This window comes from Columba livia, chromosome 1 (assembly GCF_036013475.1).
Source record: "Columba livia isolate bColLiv1 breed racing homer chromosome 1, bColLiv1.pat.W.v2, whole genome shotgun sequence".
In the NCBI taxonomy this organism is placed as follows: Eukaryota; Metazoa; Chordata; class Aves; order Columbiformes; family Columbidae; genus Columba; species Columba livia.
Window position 1 is genome coordinate 161,076,345 of NC_088602.1, and position 19,719 is coordinate 161,096,063.

At 42.6% G+C, this 19,719-nt stretch overlaps 1 protein-coding gene across 3 annotated transcripts in view; it reads left to right on the forward strand.

Annotated features, from left to right (window-relative positions):
* Positions 1-4,083: 4,083 nt before the first annotated feature.
* TMTC2 (transmembrane O-mannosyltransferase targeting cadherins 2) overlaps positions 4,084-19,719 on the forward strand; it is a 257,207-nt gene continuing 241,571 nt past the window's right edge. For 2 of the 3 annotated variants that reach the window (XM_065041667.1, XM_065041662.1), the window contains exon 1: positions 4,084-4,534. In XM_065041667.1, the coding sequence (XP_064897739.1) occupies positions 4,452-4,534 (83 nt within the window). In that variant the 5' untranslated portion in view covers positions 4,084-4,451. The remainder of the gene's footprint in view (positions 4,535-19,719) is intronic. The other variant, XM_065041652.1, reaches the window with a different exon arrangement.

Here is a 19,719-nt window from a genome sequence, read left to right on the forward strand (position 1 = left end):
CAATGACACCTACAACTATGGCAAAGGAGAATTTTCTGAAGAATGAGATCTCCAAGTCCCTTCATGGATTTAGTCCTTCATGGTTTTAGTCCTAAAGTTTTCCATGAAACTTGGTATAATTTTTAATCATAGCTATTTGGAATAATCATCTTCCTTAAGATATGCTCATCTGTGAGATACACAAATGCTTTTGGATGTTTTATGCACACAAGAAACTTCCCTATGCCTATTTTTTTCCTTCTTAGAGAGAGACTGCATGGCTAGATTAGGTCAAGCTAAAAATGCACTGGCTTTCTCTCTCTCTCTCTCTCTCTCTCTCTCTCTCTGTCTCTCTCTCTCCAGCTCTGTAGCAATACTCTAGCTCCACTGACTGATCTAAAGTAGGAACTGGTGCCTCCTGGAAATGTATTTCCTTAGGAAATGTGTTTAGTTAAAATCTCTTCCAAGTACTGATGCAAGTCCTGCATGTACTTGATTTTTCTGCATGTGTTTAATATTTGCTGTCCTATTTCATGCAGATTGCTATGAGACTTCATTGTTTTGAAGTTGCAACTTGTTTTTACTTTGGTTGTCATTGCTGATGTTATTATCATCAGCAGGAGGGAAAAAAAAAAAGGCAATTTCTTAGAGAAAGCAGAAATGCTGGTCTCTGAGAATGAATATGATCTTGTTAGCATGACAGGAAAACAACAGCTTTGATCTGAGCCCACAAAATCAAACTACCTCTGTGAATCAGTGAGTAATTCTGAAAAAATCACCTGTCTGAAACATTCTTCTCTACCTCGTTTTCTCTGCTTTTGATAAAGTAAGGTCACTTGTTCATGAACATATTCAACTAACTTGATTTCCTTCCTTAGATAACACCAGCTTATGCTTGACTGCTAACAACAGCAACTGCGTGGGTGTTTTGAAATGCACAAAAGTTTACCTTCCTGAGGCTCATTAAGTCACATCTTTGGATGTAATTTATGTTGTTCAAAATTATCCACAATATATTATGACATTTATTTGACGGTATTTGAGCAAAAAAAAAAAAATCCCACTTGATTATTCCCACGGTAACATTTAATATCCAGTTACCTCATTCTAATAAAAAATCCCAGCAGCTTTCAGAGGGTTAGCCTTTCTCTTCTCAGATGCTTTGAGGAATTTGGCACAAATATTTTCTACAAGCTCCAGCAAATGAACCTAGTGTATAGAAATTGAAGCCTCTAATCTAATCTGTTGAGGGATCTGTACCACATACATTACCCTGACATTTAAGGTCTCATAGTCAGTGACCGGTTAACCAAATCTGTCACTGTGACAGACATACATTTCTACATGCTGTGTCACAATTTAGTCTTTCAGGTACAGTTTAGGTGCAGTATATTGTAGCACAGTGACTCTGAGTCTATAACATCTTTAATGAAGACATTTCCAGGCTGGTACTAAAACAGAATGCTTTTGATTGCCATATTTGCAATAAAGTATGTGAATTTGCCTACTAAGCTATACACAATAGATCGGCTGTTAGACTGAATAACGCTAGTTATCTTTACAATTACTGTTATTATTATGTGTTGTTACAATCTTCCACCTCTTTCCTTTTCTCTGATACCAGAGTCTGTGACAATGACTTTCTCGAAGTGAAGGTTATTTTGGAAATGGCTGCTTTGTGACACATCTGAACTTCTAAATTACCTCTTTTGATACCTTGTGATTACCGTATGTCACACTGTAAATCTGCTATGAGTCAGAATATTATCTGACATCTCCTGATGATATAGTAAAATATAATATTGTTCATAGCTCCAGTTCATTTATTACTTTTAACTAACCAAGGAACAGAAGGAATTCCCCTAGCATGCTTTGTTTTCCTACCCTCCTGTTTTCTTCTGCACTGTTGTTTGCTTAACAAGCACAATCATTTTTATGTGGAACTTGTCTCCAGCTTTCTGCACTTGCTCTTTCCACCTGCTGCATCCAGCTTGGCCTGGTTCATGGGTCCGCAGAGCTGACAGGTGGGGTGGTACATGCACACGTTGCCCTCTGTATCTCTCTACACAGCTTGTTTTCTCAATCAGAGAAAGCTCTTGCCATTGTGAGGACACTTGTCCTTTGTTTATACAAAGACAGAGACACGGGATACAGGCTTTGTAGACTCTTTTGAGTGTAGCTAAATCCGCTTGGACAGGCTGGTGGAGCCCTAATGCTACCTCCAGCCACACTGGAGCACTGGGGACGTCCAGTGGATTAGGCACTCTCTGCACAGTCCACATGTTTCATCCCACCCTTTCTTGACATTAGGTTTTATTAGCCAGTGTCAGGCTTTGTTAAACTTTATCCCTGGAGGATTTGTTTTCTTTCTAAAGCTTTTCTATCAGCCCTCATCTACCCCAGCCAGTAGCCCTGCCTCTTTGAAGAAAAAATACATATGCTTTTGATGGAGAACAAGAGACTTCTGCCACTGTGACTCAGCAGCAATTATAATGCTTTTTATGCAGATTTTATTAGGATGTTCCAGAGAAGGAGCTGTACAAACCTAGTGCGTAAGCTCAGCAATCCTGCTGCAGCAAAGACTAAGTCACGATGATCAGGATCTTGGCAGTAGGTCCAGAGACACATTGAGAATCGGTGTTCAAAAATAAGGATTGCGGTTCTTCTGACAAAGCATACCAACTCTTTAAAATCTAAGTTACTATGTTCTGTGCTCCAGGCTGAAAAGTTTAATGCCAGATCAATGTGATCCGCTAATAGCTTCAATAAGGGCCCTCAGAGCTTTAATATTCTCAACAAAATGCACCCTCCCCCCCGTGTCTGCAATTACTGCCACTGATGGTGATAACACACCCCCTGAATATAAGTAAAAGCAGCTGAGATGTTTGTGACACTTGGGGCAGACTTCACAGGAGCACTTTAAGCCTTGCTTGAAAGAGGTCTTAATGCACTTAATATATTTTGAGGTTGCAAAGAACAGCATTAAATAATCACATACGGGAGAAAGAAAACTTGTTAAAAGCTCCCCAATTTATCAGACACAGCTTGATGTACAGACTCCCATTCTTCTGGGACAGCATGATGTGCCACTCGATGGAAATTACGAGGAAATATGAAGGTTATATAAAGGGCTAGCTAGCAGAAAAAGAAGGCAACATTTAAAAATATCTCTTAAAAAAAGGAAACAATCAACTTGATGGACCCAAACCCTTTCCATAACTTCATGCCTCAATATCCCATGAATTATTGAAGATGGTTTCAGTGCATTATTTCCCGCAGCTGGGTTTCCTGTCTGGGCCATTTATTTGTCCCATTCACACTGCAGGGCTCAGGCTGACCCATTTACCCCCTTGCAGGCAGCATCACGTCATGGGGCTGCCCTGAGGGAGCCCCAGTTTGGGGTGCTCCTTGTCTTGGGGTGTCCTTTTTCCAGCCCCCCTCTGCCAAGTTTCAGTGGTTTACTTCGGTTTTGCTTAACTGAAAGCAGAGCCAAGGGCCACGCTGACAGTGAGGTGAATACCAGGCTCGGGGCAAGTGGGAGTGTGGAGCCCCCTGCTCTGCATCCCATCCCTGATGGCACAGGCCCTCTCTTACTAACGGTTTTCCATCTGGCCTCTGTGGGGGGGAAAGGGTAAAAAGAAGATAATGGGGCAGAAGGGGAACAGGAGAAGAAGGAAACGAAAGGTGGGAAAGGGGAGAAAAGGGGAACAGAGAAAAAGGGGAAGAGAAAAAGAAGAAAAAGAAACTAAAAGAAAAACGACAGAAAGATAATGGAAGTAAAGAAGGCAGGAAAAAAAAAAAAAAAAAAAAGAAAGGAAAAAGGAAAACAGAGAAAGGAAAAAGCGTTGAGGAGGAGGGCTGTGCCAAAGCCGGCAGCAGCAGCAGCGGGGCGAGCCCTGCCCTGCGCTCGAACGAGCCGGGCCCGCTGCCCGTGCCGGCCCCAGTGCCAGGTCCGGTCCCGGTCCTGGTCCCGGTCCCAGCGCCTCCCGGGTCGCGGGAGGGGCGGGAGGGGCGGGAGGGGCGGCCGGGGCGCGGGGCGGGGTGGCGGGGCGGGCGGGCGCGGAGGGGCGGGCGCGGGGCGGGCCCGCACGCAGGCGCGGTGGGAGCCCGGGGCGCCCCACGCGGGCGCTCCCAGAGCCTCGGCGGCGGCGCCCGGCTCGGCAGTGAGCGGGGCGCGGGCCGGGGCCGGAGCCGGAGTCGCGGCCAGAGCCGCGGCAGCGCCAAGGCGCCGCGGGAGAAGGGCGGCAGTCGCCGCCGCGCCCCGCATCGCTCTCTCCGCCGCTCGCCCCGCTGCTATGGGGTAGGGGGCGGCGGAGGCGCGGGGGGACGTCGTCAGCCTGCGGCCGCCGGCGGAGCGCGCAGCGGCGCCCCGCGGTGCCGGGGGGCGTGAGGGGCAGCCGCGGCGGGGCTGGAGCGGGAGGCCGGGCAGCGGGGGCTGCCCCGGTGCGAGTGCGGCGGCGGCAGGCGGAGAGATGATCGCGGAGTTGTTGAGCAGCGCCCTGGGGCTCGCCCTGTACCTCAACACCTTGGGCGCCGACTTCTGCTACGATGACAGGTAAGGCGAGGGGCGGCGGGGCCGGGCGGGCGGGAGCTGCCCACCTGCCGGGCGCGGGGCGGCGGCCGCACCCCTCAGGGTTACCGCAGGAGGGTCCCGGGGGCTCCTCGGCTCCGGGTGGCCGCGGCGGCGCCCGCCGCTCCCGGGGCTTTGACAGCTCCCACGCGGGCTCAGTCCCTTCCAGCCCTTCTCGGTGGGAAGAGACCCGCTGCTTTAACTTTGCGTGTCCTGGGCTGATCCCGCATTCGCGGTGTCGCCCGGGCGGTTGGGTCCCCGGCCGCCTCCCTTTCCCCCGCTCCGCCGGGACCGAGCCCCGCGCGGGAAGTTGCCGTGGGCTGTCGGGCTCCTCCGAGCGGCCGCGGGGACCGGAGCCCCGCCGGCGGGGACGGGAACAGCTGCCGCTGGGCTGGGCTCCCTACCTGTTCCTCTCCTGAAAGTACCTGCCTTCAGAAGCTGCTGAAAGGCGCTGTTAGCAGTCGGGGAAAATTCCAATTTGTGCCTTTTCCGGTGACTTAATCAGATCACAATTAAGCCAGATACATAATTAAAATGTATTAGGGAGAACAGCACGCCTGGCTAAACTTATTAACCGTCCTGGGGTGTTTCATGCTCCATTGGAATTAAACCATCCAAAAAGTGAGCACGGATCGACTTTGACAGCTTTTCCATCAGCCTCTGGCGAGCGAGCGTCTCCCCTGGGTGCGGGCGGGCAGGTCCCTGCGCTCCGCGGCCGCCGCTGCCCGGACCCCGCTCGCTGTTCCACCGAGGAGGTGCCGACCGGCCGCCCGGGAGGGAGAAGGGAGGGAGGGGTGCGTGAGCGGTGGGTCCCTGCTTCGTGGCTCGGGTCCGGGGTGCCAGCGAACTCTCCGAGCGGCTGTCAAGCTGGCTTAGTGCCTTGAAGCTTTTTGCGTGAGGGAAGGACAGCGAGGTGGGGCAGGGGATGCAGGGGATGCACCTGAGCAGAAAAATGTTGCTGGATGAATGGAACTTCCCTGGTGCACTGATGGAGTATGAAAGGATGAGTTATGTCTTTGATTAGGCATTTACCTTATGATATAACCTGCCTGTCCTGGAGTTAATTAGTTACTGAACTTGGAATTTTCCTCTTTTACACCGTATTATGGTGCACCTGCCGTGTTTAAGGATCTGTCACCACTTTCAGAATAAACCCCCCTGCTTTCAAGGGTTGCTACTATTAAACCTGTTATACTCAAAGTAACTGCCAAGTGTTAGTCCGGGTCCAGGTCCCCGCCTGGGAACAGCATCGGCCGCAGAATGTGGAGGTTCAGGCTTCAGTCCTTGAGGTCCTTTATACATGCTTGAAGCCTTGTGAAGCAATTTAGTGTTTTTAGGATTCTGTGAGCCTCCCAATTATCTACTATGACTTGTCTTAAACCTGTTTCAACGTTTCAAAACTTAATTTGCAAACAGCAAAAGAAAAAAAAAATCTGCTGTTACCCTGAAATGCAAAGTCTGAGTTGGATCAATAGAAAGCAGTGAATATTTTGACACACTGACACTATTTTAAACCCGCTTGTTATAGTTAACAACTGCAGGAGTTGTGGAATATTTATGTAACCCTAAGTAGCATATGTTGCAATATTTAGGCAAAACTGGGTTGTTTAAGGACATGCTTGTAAATCTGTCCTGCAGGCCAGCTGAAATTGGCTAGGCATAGAAAGCAATTTGGAGTCCTACCTGGTGTTATTGATGTGGAGGTCAAGGTTACTCTTGATCTTGCCTGAGTGCGCTTTAATGCGCTTAGGAAAGAGTGATATTTGAGTGTCATCTCCGAAAGGGTGGAAAAGATAATTACACGCTGTCTTTGCTAGTACTGATCACAGACTATTTAAAAGGTGTTCTAAAACACTTCTTTGCTTATGTGTTTACATCCTAACTAAATAAAGTACTTCTCATCATTGTAGCTAAGATTTAGGCATTCACTAGAGTGCCCCGAAAGCCAGTTAATGGCATTCCTGTATGCAGGGTCATCTAATTAGGATGTTTTTCAACTGCAACACTGGACGGGGCAAGGCAGAAATGGCTGTTGCATGCCAGTAATTGTTGAACTAGAAAGGGTTATCTATTCAAAAAGGCAGGCTCTCAGACCCAAAGTATTCTTTTGACTGTAATCACAGAATCTCACTACCCTGCAGGAGACAACTTGAAACATAACACTAGAAAAGGAGGTCGATGCTGGAGCTGCAGGACACAGCCCTCCATGTGGGAGATGGATCATGCTACTAACTTTAAGTGAATCAAGATTGTGCATTTAAGCTGGGAACCTGCAATGTTTTGTTTCAGAAGGGCAGCATATTGCCATAGCTCTTTCTGCTTCTTTTGCCATTATATTGGAATTACATCAGACTGTTCTTTTTTTAATATAGTGATCAAATTTAGTATATAAAGGGTGTCTGTAATTGCTTTCTGTGTTTTTTTATGTAGGCTGGGTAAGATTAAGTGGCATCGTAAAAACTTCTTATAGCAAAATCAATTTCCCAATGGTAAAACTTAATATTTTAGCGGCTGCACGGCACCAAACCAAAGACTGTATGGACAGTGATACAACAAACTTGCTTGTAGTCTGGGCTTTATGACTCTATATCAAAGGATTCAGTATTTTATTTCCCACTCCTCACCCAGTTAACATGAAGTGGAATGAATTTAAAGCCTGAGGAAGTTGAGTAAGCAAATGTGTACATTCTTCTCGTCGTTAGTCTGCCTAACTTGTTTCTTTCAGGCTAGAGAGATATGTGGCATGTACATAATCAGTGCAAACATGTGATCTTTTTGATCAATTGGCTTATTGATCACTCTGAATGAAAGTGACAGCCTCTAAATCCAAGAGCCAGTGTAAACACTTCTGCTTTTTTTTTCCCCCGTCTGTGAACCTAGCAAATACAAGCTTTTGTCACCCTGTTCCCTGCTACTGTAATTCTCATGAACAGCTGTGATATTTCCTAATTACATGTGTAGATTATTAGGTAGTCATTCTCCCCAACTCAAAACCTCCTTGTTCATCTAGGAACAAATCTTTTTTTTTTTAATTCTTTTCCCTTCTTTGTTTTATTTGAAGCTGGATGCAGCATGCAATAACCTGAAAGAAGTGATAGATACATGGGAGGGGGGAGGTATTTAGATGTTGGTCTAATGTCACAGTGAGCTCACATTGCTTATTAATAAAGATTTATTTATTGCTGAGCAAAATCATCCTGGAACTGATAACAAGGGGTAGGGAGAAATGCGGTTTCCATTCCTGTGAACGTATTGAAGGTCTTGCTTGTTGCACTGTGTCAAATCCAGCTTCTTGCCAGATTAAGGGGGGCTAATCTGCACGTTTAGTTCTTGTTTCATGCTAATATCTACCAGTATTACAGCAGGGAAACCCATTGCTGCAATCAGACTTAACACACCCGTGTAATTATTTTTCCCTGTCATTTAAGCCCCCCCCCTCCCCCCCCCCAAAGTAGGCAATTTGACCTTTGCTTCTTTGCATTGAAGTTGTAGTCCTTCTTGTGACCTGTACTAAATGAGACAGGTCACTGTCAGTTTATAGCTGGGGTATGGAAGATTTAGTGCTCTGCCTATCTGAGGTTGTTATCTGAGTGTCTGAGGCGTCTGCGTTATCTGAGGTACTCGAGGTGTTGTTACAGTGAACGTGTCAAAAGCAACTCATCTACTGAGGTGTTCTTTCCTACTCCCAAATGTCAGAAGAAACACATATGTTAAGGAATTAGTAGGAATCTTTAACCCTGAGTGATGTATTTCTCTGTGCCACATTGACAAAATTGGTGCTTTGGAAAAATACGTACAGATTTTCTTGTTTCCATGACATTTGGTAGCACTGACCAACTTTCTCTCACTTGTGCTGCATTTTATTTAGTAGGCCTGGATGGGGCAGCCTTGCTGAGGTAGAAAATATCCAACAGCCTTGTTTCAAAGTTGCAGGGCAGTGTTGCAAACTGCTTTGATGAAATCCTGATAAATGCTTTCACCCTGTAGTGTCAGACTTGTATCACTTGAAAATAGGCCGAGCCTGTACGCATTTGACAGTACCTCTGTTGGGTCTGCCACATGAGATTTAATCTAGCAAGTGACCCAAATACGTGCACCAGAAGCACAAGTATAAGTACACTGGGGAAAATTGCTTGCCATCTGTCCTTGTTGTGTGTGTATATTTGATTATTAATTTACATCTGTGATTTTTATGGCCCCTTTTTGTCACCTACTCTCAATTTTTCCGCTTCAACTGTACCTCACCGGTAGCTTTCAGTAGCTCCAGTCTGCAGGTAGCTGGAATCTTTGGATTTCCAGCAGTGAACCTGGTGGTTGGGACACAGGGACTTGTACGCTCTCTCCATAGTGTTTGCCTTTTGTCCTTTCTGCAGTATCCTATATGTGCTAATTTCAAATGACCATAAAGATAATTTGTATAGGAAACAGGGACTCTAACATGTTGATAAAGAACAACATAACCTGGAGAAGATGCTCAAGTAGCTGAATATACGTAGTTTTCAGGTCCCTGTAGCTGAGTATTAACCAAGCAAACTAGTAACTGATTATCTAATAGGATGAACCTGGCATGATAATATTCCATTAATTTGATATCTGTTCCATTTTAAATGCTGAATATAATATAAAAATATATTTGGCTTTTGATTTGAAAAGCATTTGTGCATAAAAATTTATGTTCAGTGAAACACTTTGATCAGGATGTGAAATCTTAGTTTCATCAAGATAGTGGGTTTCTTTTTCAGTGGAGATGCTGTAGTGTAGAGATTTTTGGAAGGAAAAAAGAAATACATCCCCACAGGCTTTATTTTAAGATTCTCATTGCATATATAACACTAACATAAACACGAGTCACTTCTGGTAGCTGGTTCAGAGAATAAATTCATGACTGTTAGCAGACGGAGAGCTTCCCTGAGTCACTGACGGGATGTGCCTCATCTGCAGGAAATTCTTTCAGCACACAATGGAGTTACAAATTCAAATGATCCACTTTCTCTAGCATCTCCCATATGTATTCCAGCTGCACTTCTGAATCCTTTAAGTTTGCCAGAGTGAAAGTCACTCAAAAGGCTCAGAAGTCTCTCATCTCAATTTGTTAACCATCTGATAGCTGCGAGAGCACTGAATTAGGGCTCCTTTGCCTCCCTCATCTGGAAGTTTGCCCTTCCCTGGTTGTTGGCTGCTAGCATTTCTTTTTTTTTTTTCCCCTGTGAAGTTGACTGTTTGTTTATGGAATTTTTTTCTTTAGCTGAAATATTTGATGCTGAAGCTGTAGATGCAAGCCTGCTGGCAACCTGTGGTGAACGTTGCTCCAAACGTACAGTTGGAGAAACAGACTAAATCAGCAGACAGAGGTGCTTATTCTTACTGTTACTTATGTAAATGTGAATCTGTTCTTTGGGCCAATGTTTATGGTTAGATTTTTTTCATTTTTATTTCTAAATATTTTATAGGCTTGACACAGCTTTTGTTTTAACTGTCTCTTTCAAAAAAGAAATCTCTTTAAACCATCCATTTCCCTCAATATTTTTTTCATCCTGAATTTTTGTCTGAAATGGGCATTTGAAAGATGGAAGCATTTCATCTGCAGACCTGAACCTCATGCTGAAAGTTCTTTGTTCTCTGTTACTTTGGCCTTCGGGTTTTTAAATTAATTTTGAAGTTTCTCTTGATTGCGGAAACCTACTGTTTGCCTTTGAGTCCTGGCAACCTTTGGACTCCCTGTGCTTTCCCAGTTGGGTGACTGATCTTATAAATGCTCCTTATCTTCCTTTGAAGAGGGAGCTTGTTCTGTGAGTAGGTTATTTAAGTCAGGATGACAGTAGGATTTCATTTCACGTATTCTAGATTGCGTTCTTAGGTCGTATTCTTGTAGTCTCAGGATAGTCCTCTAGACTTGAGGTATTTCTCCTACCGCTTGCACAGGCAGTCCCTCCTCAGTAAGTGGGAGAAGGGTATAAATCGTATAATTTCTTTCGCAGTTTCACCCTCTGCAGAACTCCATGCTAAACCATTTGTCCTTGAAGGCCGGCCTGTTGCTGAATGAGACTCTGAAGAGCCAGAAGAAATTGGTTTTTGGAATCACACCTTAAATACTACTTAATGTGTTGACTCTACTGTTCAGTTTGCTACTTCAGGACAGTTGAAATATCTTGTGGATCTGTGAATGGCTCGTAATGGGCATCTCCAGCGGCAGCGGCGTGCGCTTTGGCTCTGCCTTTGGAGCATGCTTCAGCCTAGCACAGGGTTGCTGCTCTTCGTATATGAGAGCTTATTGTGAAACAAAGAAGCATGCTGGATGACTGGGATGGTGGCTAGAGAACATGTCATCTGTCAATCTCTATTTCACTTTGAGGAAGAGGTAAACCAGCGTATCAGACGGTTTGAAGCTGATGAAAATTGGCCACTGAGGCTCTGTAACTGGGGGTGGCTGGTCAGTGTGCTCCAATGCTCTGCCACCCCACCCATTCCTGGCCTTGTTAAGCTTCAAGGAGAAAAAGTAGAAGTGGTTTCCTTGAATACTAATCCTTGCGTTCCCTAGGACACTGTGAATTACTCTGTTAGCCTTCCTTGTCCTATTGGCTTCATGAGGAGATTTTTCAAGAACAGTGAGAGGTTTCGGTTGGAGGTGAATAATGCTCATTTACTGTCTTAATACCCATTCTTTCCTTAATCTTTTCATCTTTTTAATTGCTGTTTCGTTTATTGGAAATATTGTGGTTTCAGCATAAGTTGTTTTGTCTTTTACATCTTAATTATTTAGACTTCCCCCCCCCCCCCCCCCCCGCCCAGTGGTTTATTCAAACGGCCTGTATTCATGCTTCAAAAACTATTGAAAATCAAGGTAACCTCTAAAAACACACTTAAGTGTATATACCATCACTATAGTAAATAGAATAACAGATTTTTGTTGTAAAACTAAAACTTGAGATCACGTCTTTTCTGGCATCTGTCTTCCAGCAGAGAGCTGCACAGGCTTCCTGTTAGTCTGCCACAAAGGCTCCTTAATTTATTTGTGGGGGTCAGCATTGACTGCCTCGGAGCTCCTCCTTCCCTCTAGAAGTTAAGCACCATTGGCCTCAGCAGTGCTCTGTGTCCCAGCTGCCCCAGGAAACCAGAGACTGACAGGTAATTGAATGAGGATTTTCCGCATGATGGTACAAACCATTACTGCTAGGTGACTGGACTGGTGTGTGGCATCTCCTGTTATTCACTGACCTGTCAGCAGACCAAAAAAAAGCACCCACCTTGACCTCTGACCTGTGGTTCAAGGGAGGACAGGTTTTTCTGAATTTAATGTCCTGTTTCCAGGATGGGTTTTTCTTATCTTTACTCCAGGCTGTTTTGCTAATGAGAGGATTTTAACTCCCATGTGTTTTAGTCAGCTAGTCCAGTACTAGTTCAGAGGAACAACACAGTAATTGGTAGCAGAACCATTGCTGTAAAGGTTCTGCCAGTGCCTGGATGCTATTTTCATGCAGCTCAGTAATTTGTGTACTTAAATCCTAAAAAAGGTCTTGAACTCTTGAAGCAGGGTCATGATTCAGTGACCAAAATTGTAACGGAAACAAACCCACTAAGCAGCAGACTTAAACCATTCCTAGATCTCTGTCCTGTCTTCCCTTCCCACCTCCGTGACTCTCTACATAGAACAATTAGTAGCTGGTGCTGGGCCCAGGAACCAGTCTCCAGCATGCCAGTTCCTCATCTTCTCTGGAGAACAATCTGCACGCTGTGCTTAAGGTGGGAAACCAGTCTCTGAGCCCACTCAAATACCTAAATAAAAGATAGATACACTGCAAGTGTGTGCAGTCCCAACTTGGAGATGGCATTTCATTTCTGTACACAGCATTTCCAATTGCTTGGTTACCTGCTCTGAATAAGTGTGACTTCAGTTTTTAATTGCTTTTCTGAGAATTTTCTTTTCCTCTGATGCAAGGGAATGTAGCTCAGAGTTGGATGTCTCTTTGTGAAAGAGATAATTTTCCTTAGGAGGCAGTGCCTGGCTGATAAGTGCGTAGGCTCCCCAGCATCGTGGTGTATCAGGAATGCCTTTATAGCATCTAGCCTCCAACATCTATGCAGGAATATTTCTCAGCTGATGCTTTTTAAAATAGCTCTTAGGTTTTGCTCAGTAGCTATTGAAGCTGGTAATGGTTATTTACTTTGGTATTAAAAAACCCAGCATGTATGAGTTCTGCTGTATGAGTAAAGCGCTGAGAAATACTTTTCCACTGAAAATAGTCTCCTTAAGTTGATGTTTGCAGAGGTTTTAAGGTCAGAACTGTTTAGTGGGGAAAAAAACCCCAACCAACCAACCAAAAAAAAAACCCACACAAAAACCAAGGCACTGGATGCTGTCCATTTTAAAGATCTTTAAGAATTAACACTGGTACCAGGAAAAAAAAGAGTCTGTCTGTACATAAGGGTCAGTCAAGGCCTTTATTGGGGAGTATCGCAGTTAAAACCAAACCACAAAATCTACCCAACCAGCACCAAACTCTTTGGTTTTATCAAAGAGCACTTTGATATGGCTTCATCCAGATTCCAATAGGAGATGGAAGACTTCACCAGGAGACAAGCACCTGTGTGAAAATGATTGGTATGCTGAAGTTGCCTCTAGAAGGTAGGCAGAGGTGGTCTCCCCTGTCATTATTTAAACTCTAAGTATTCAGTGTGTAACTGGTCTCTGTTTTGGACCCACGTGTCTCACAGCGATTCCTGTGCCTGCCTTCCAGCCCTAGGTGTTTCCCCAAGGGTGTTTTAACATGTTCAGAGTTCAATCTGCTGTAAGTGCTCTAAGTGAGAATGTGAGTTGTCCAGTTGAAGTTCTTTATATATTTATGTCTATGCATTCGACAGGCTTTTAGTACTCACTTTGAAAGGAAAGATGCAATTTGCTGGATTATAGAGAAATAGGTCAACATCTTTGAGGCAGCATGGAGAGAACTAGAACTCCTAATCCAGAATAATTTTATTTTCTGCAAATGACTGATTTGTTCCAGGTATTTAACATGAAACCTTGAAGTGGGAGTTCATTCTGAAAATAGCCACTTCTGGGACTTTGACTTTGGTGTCTTCGAGTGTTTTGTGTGTGTGTGGTTTGATTTCATAACTTTCAGAGTGTGTTTTCAGTGGTTGGCCTTTGAGAAGGCACAGGAGGATCTCACTGCCCGATGTGCAAAGCAGCACATTAAGTGACAGATTAAAAAAATCTACTTTTTAAAGTACCCTTTGCCTGTGCTTTGATAGGCTGTTTAATACTGCGTCATTTCCCTTCTGCAGGCTGATCCTATTGGTGTTTTTAGCTTTTATGTGATATTGTAGCACTACGGTAACATAGGAATGTTCTTGGTTTCATCTTGCAGCCTGACAATGTTTCTGGTCTGGGATCAGTTATATTTGGCTGGTTCCTTTCTTTGAGTGGGCTTTTACAGGGGTACTTTGAGAAGGGGATTGGGCCCAGCTGGAAATTCAGATAAGATACTCGCATTGACCTCTGGCCATTAGAGTAGTTTTCCTAACCCCAGATAACACTGTGAATGTTTCTTTCTGAACTGGAAGGAGCCCATGCTGCCTTGAGCATCACTCCGTAGGTAGAAGAATACACTTATAGCTGTTGTTCTGTAGGTTATGAGCCTTCTGCTATTTACTCTTTTTTTTTTTTTTCATGCTTCACATGCTTTTTAAAAATAGATTTCTTTTTTTTTTTTCCAAATAACATATATTTGAAGGAACACTGTGCCCTGTCATACCCTCTTATTTGCTGCAGTTATGTGAAGATGATGGTGCTGTCACTCCTCATGTACTTGTTACTGTATTTATTTGATTTGACTGCTTAGTGTGGCAACAGTGTTGATTGTTTTAATTATTTTAATAAGAAGATAAATAAATTAGGCTCAGAAGTGAGGCAGGATCTTAAGAAGCCTTATTTTGTGTGTAATACATCAGCCCTCTGGATACCACTAAAATAAGAAAAATATTTACGTCTTGTGTTAAGCCTCTCTGTACTGACCTGGATGCCCTTGTTGGTACTAGAATTTTATCAGTGAATCATCTGGGGCAAAGCTCTGAAATAATTTGTGAAGCTTTGTTTGGAAGTTTAGTTTGTGAGTATCTAGCAAGGTGTCTCTTGTTCTGCCATCCTTTCTTTGGCCTTCCATGCCTCCTCCCAACTCCATGCCGAAAAGAAACACTGTGTAGTTCCTGGGAAGGTGCTTCTAGATACCGTATTCGTCTATCTGTCTATATCTTTCCTGCAAAATCTTGAATTGTAACAAGAGTTTCCTTGTAAGAAATTTCACGCAGCTTCAGCGTATGAGCTTAATTTTCTTCAAACAATTTCAGTTTTACCAGAGGAAAGTTTAAAAGGTGTTTTGAGGTATTATTTTTATTTATTTTTTTTTTTTTTTTAGGAGGAAAAGGAGGTTCGGTCTTGCAAAATTAATGTTAGTTACAGAAGAAAGGTTTCCTTTTTTAATTAATTATTTGTAATTAAACTTCTGATCTTTTACGTTTTTATAATTAAAGCAGAAAAAAGCTTTGGCTATTTTAAAGCATTTTGATCTGAATTAAGGTTCTGGTGCCAAAAAAATAATTTAAATGCTGCATGGCTGTATAAGTAAAACTTGCTGAAAGAATAAGTACTAAGAGAATGATGAAAAAATTTAATCAAATAAAATAGCATTTTTGTGTGTAGTAGCTATCATTTTGTAGCACAAACAGTTCTTTATAGCTTCTTTGTAACACCAGTATACTTGAATAAATTTTCTGTTTGTGTGAAAATATATAGCTGTATGTTCTATTCCATTTCACAGTACATTACTCATCTCTTGTATGTAAATCACTTGGCTTGTTAAAAGTGTTAGGATTTCTCTTTAATAAACATCATGCTTCTGGAGAGTTCTCAAGATGCACTTTTGTTAGAAGGCGCAAGACTTAAATACGGGGAAAGGCCACAAAGAAAATGGTTCCTCATGTTGTTGGCCTCATGCTAAAAAAGCAAAACCCAAGCTGGATCACCCCGGAGTGCCGTCCACGTGCCGATTGCTGCCAGACACGCTCCTGCTCTTCCCAGGCTTTGGAATGACTGTGGAAATTGGCTTGGCACCTTCAGCTGGCATTGTGGATTCTGATGGTTATGTTGATGTGCCTTGTGGAATGTCACTGGCAGGTGGAGCCTGAGGTGGATGGAGGCCTTCTCCACCCCAGCTGGGCCTGGGGCTGTGTGTCTGGATGTGCCCTGAGCTTCTGTGCAAGTCATTATGTCTCTGATGCTGCTTCTTCTCTCCTTGCTTATGCTTGGAATGTGACTGCAAGCTCTTGGCAGCCAAAATGGTATCTTCAGTAGGTACATTGCATTGGTTGGTTCAGTGTAGGTCAAGCGTTGGCTATTTTAAAATGATGGCTTGGGCTTAAAGGGAAGTTTAATGCAAGTTGCTTTATATACTTTCGTCTTTCCATGTTATTGCTAGAAGTTCAAATGCTGCTTAGCCAGAGCAGATTTGCCATGCTTTCTCTTGAGTGTGATCTGCTGTAGCATTGTACTAATATTTAATTTAAAAAGTCTCACTATGTTTTGATTAATGTGGAATGGGTACATTTGCATGCATCCAAAGAGAAGACTGAATTATCCTGATTTATGATTGACCCCGGTACTTGGAACATCATGTCTGGTTGATACAGGGTTAAAACTAAAAGGAGGGCTTGAATGTCCAGGGAGCAAGAAGCCAGTTGGTCCTCTGGAATATAGAGCCTGCTTTTAGCACTTGACAGAGAAAATAATATAAGGATATTAATAAAGAAGTTAATGTTTAGTACCAATCGAAACTGATTTGCTGAGGTACAGTAAACCTGTGAGATATTTTGCAGGAAACTCTTCTCCTCTAGGGGACAGTCAGCTCTTTCTTACATTTTTTTTTCCTAAATGTTCCAATTTCAATCAATGTATGCAATCCTTTCCAAAAATAATTAAAGGCCACCTTGTTTAGGAGCCAGGAGGGTGTCTGGTGAGGTGAGGAAAGGATCCCATAAAGAAGAAAGGCCTTAAGGAATACTGGCTTTCACTTGGTTGTGAGCTGCATACCTAATCTGCTAGCTTGTGATACTAATATGTATTAATATTTGGTATTTTACTGTTTTGAGAAATGATAACACCGACAGTGTAACAATGCCTGTAGCATTTTGTCCATCTGACACTTAGATATGTGCTCAGGCTACTGTAATTCTGAGTTTGATGTGTATGGCATTCATCTAGTGTGGCAGGAAAATAGTTTCGTCGCTCCAAATCTCAGTGCTGCTTGAGGATAGCGTTGGAAAAGGAGACTTGTCTAAGCAGGAAAATTGGATAGCACAGGTCTGCAGGTACCATGGTGATGAGCATGATATACATATCTTGAAAGGCTCTGATGCAGTAGCTAGAAGCAAGGTACCACCCTATTATGCGCAGATTCCCGAAATTACATGCTGTGTGTGATATGTAAATCTCCCAACTTGGCTCTGTGCTTGGCTTCTGAACATCTTGCAGACCGAAATTTGTAGATTTTGTTGAGACTCCCGGTATTGTACCTTTTCATACGTAAGGAGTTTCAGCTTATGTTTGTGCTATGCTAATTGTTAATGATGTGAAAAAGTGTATGAGCTTATTTTACAGCAAAAGGTTTAAAACTTGGTTTCTTACAACGGAATTTTAACAGTACTGTTTTCTGCATAAGTAAAATGGCTCTGAAGCATGCGAATCAAGAACTAACACACAGGTAAAGTAAGTATGGGAAAGCTTACATGAGTCCAGAATAAACCTTATTTTATTAATGCCTGTCTTATTCTTTCTGTAAATATTTAAGAAAAATCTAAATTACTTAGATGAGAACTTTCATTAATGGATGGGATTAAAATCAGTTTATTGAAATTTTTTCTCTTTCTGGTCTAGTGTAATTTAAACAATTCTGTCTAAAAGTATAGATTGAGCTGGATCTTAGTTTGAGCAAGGGTGTAGGGACATCTGTTCGTTGTATAGCACAGTGTGAGTGATGGCTAAATGCTTTTGCTTGAACAAGGGCACTGAGAGCACTTTATTTTGCATGCATCTTTCAAGATAAGAAATTGTGGGGAAACATCTGTCTGTAGAGTATGAAAATGCACAACCTTGTACTTTATAAGCTGCCATGAGTGGCTGAAATGATACTACTGACTGGAGACTATTTGGTTTCCATCCTCATTTTTTTGTGGACTGAAATCCTATATAAAATGCGTGAGGTAGGAGAGCACAGTCCTGTTAAGGAAGAGCAGATGCTGTGATAATCCTTCGCATGAACCTGAAATTGTACCAGTTAGTCCTTTGCCAAGAGTAGGTGAGCACACTTGCAGAATAAGTTGCTCAAGGAAGACTGCTTATCATGCTGTTAAGTTGTATTGTAAAATGCAAAAGAACCCTGTTTTATAACAGTATGGTTGCATTTAATGTGCATATTTAATTGCACATATAATAGCAGACATACTTTTTAATCTTATCTGTATTTGCAGTGCTATGTTATGTCTGTGCCAGCAATGCAGGTCATGGAGGGTATGAAGGGATGGGTCCTGCAGCCAGTGAATCTTCCGACAGAGTGATTAAATTAGTATCAAATTATGCCCTCAAGAAATTCTAAATTCAAAAATACAGCAAGCAGTATGGTAATCAGAGAAAATAAATTGTTTTTTGTATTCAGAGTCTTTATTTCTTTAGTCATTGTTCTGAATTTCAACAGGAACTCTTGTACAGGAGTAACTTCTACAGCTTTACTCTCTGCAGCAGATGATCTCTGTTGACTTGGCAATTCTTGAGTTTCCTTTTTTATTTTCTGCTGAAGGTTAGAAGTTAGGTACTTGGATCACCTTACAGCATCCAAGCTAAATAAACTAAATGAGGAAGCAAGTGCAGATATTATATTTCAGCTATTGCTTCAAGAACTGACTAAACCTTGATTTAATTGAATTCAATTTAGATTGGTTGAATATTGCTGCTGTTGTAATTAAAGAAATAAAACTATATCTTACTAATCTGTTTTTTTTTTCCATGTTTGTCTCTTGTACCTGCCTGAAACTTATTCCTTTTTGAAGTATAAATGAACAAGTGAACTCTCCAGCTAAGTCAGTGTTTGTGCCTAGATGATTCTGCATTGACTATTTTGTGCTCACTGGAATGGAAAAAATGAGCTGATTGGAGAAGACAAATAGTTTGTTTAGTAATGTGCAAAAAGGGAAAAAAATATAATAATCTTGTAATCTGCTTTAGTGATAACCTGTTTGTGTCCTAACTTGGTTAAGGTCAAGGTAAAAGTAAATAATTTTGTAGGTCCTACATGCCAGTGAGAGGCATAATGGCAGCTTATGCCTCGGCTTTGCTGCAAAGACTTCAGTTTTGCAAATGCTTGGATGTGTGTTCAGCTTTTCAGATGTAAATAGTCACATTAGATGAAATCTGGGTCCAACGGGAGTCAGTGGTAAAACCTGTGGCAACTTAAATAAGGCTAGAATTTCATGAATGAGTTCAGTGAGACTACTTGTATACATGAAGTTAAACACATGGCTAAGTGTTTGCAGGATAGAGGACCTGCAAGGATACGAGAATAAGACACTTGCAACGCAGTTTGAAGTCTGACCTGCCTTGCTGTTGCATGATGGAGAGCCACAGTGAGGAAATACGTGAACCTTTTGGGCATAAAGAAACACGGAGTATATAAGACATTATAAATAACTACAATTCATAAAATGCTTGGTTGGTCCTAAATAACGAAGCAGTGAAAAAGTTTATGGGCTGTGCTTGTTCTTGTAATATATTTTTATTTATATTTCTTGGCACAAATGCATATAAGGCATTAGTACCATTACGTTTTGTTATTCAGAAGAACTTACTAGTGGGAGACACATTCTTTGGAAGGGGAAGCAGGTAAAATAGAAGTTACCAGCAGCCTCCCCATCCCCACAGTCTGCTACTCAGTCTTAGGAGTCATGCAATATTTGATAATGATGTAAACTGTTTTAATCATCATGTATATTAACTACTTAATTTCACATCACGCTTGGTAGAGAAACACTGTGGGTATTATCATAACTGTGATGGTTTTCACCATCTGAGGCTTTCCCTTCCAGATGTTTCACTGGTTTGCAAATTTGATTTAGAGCTGTTTGTGCAG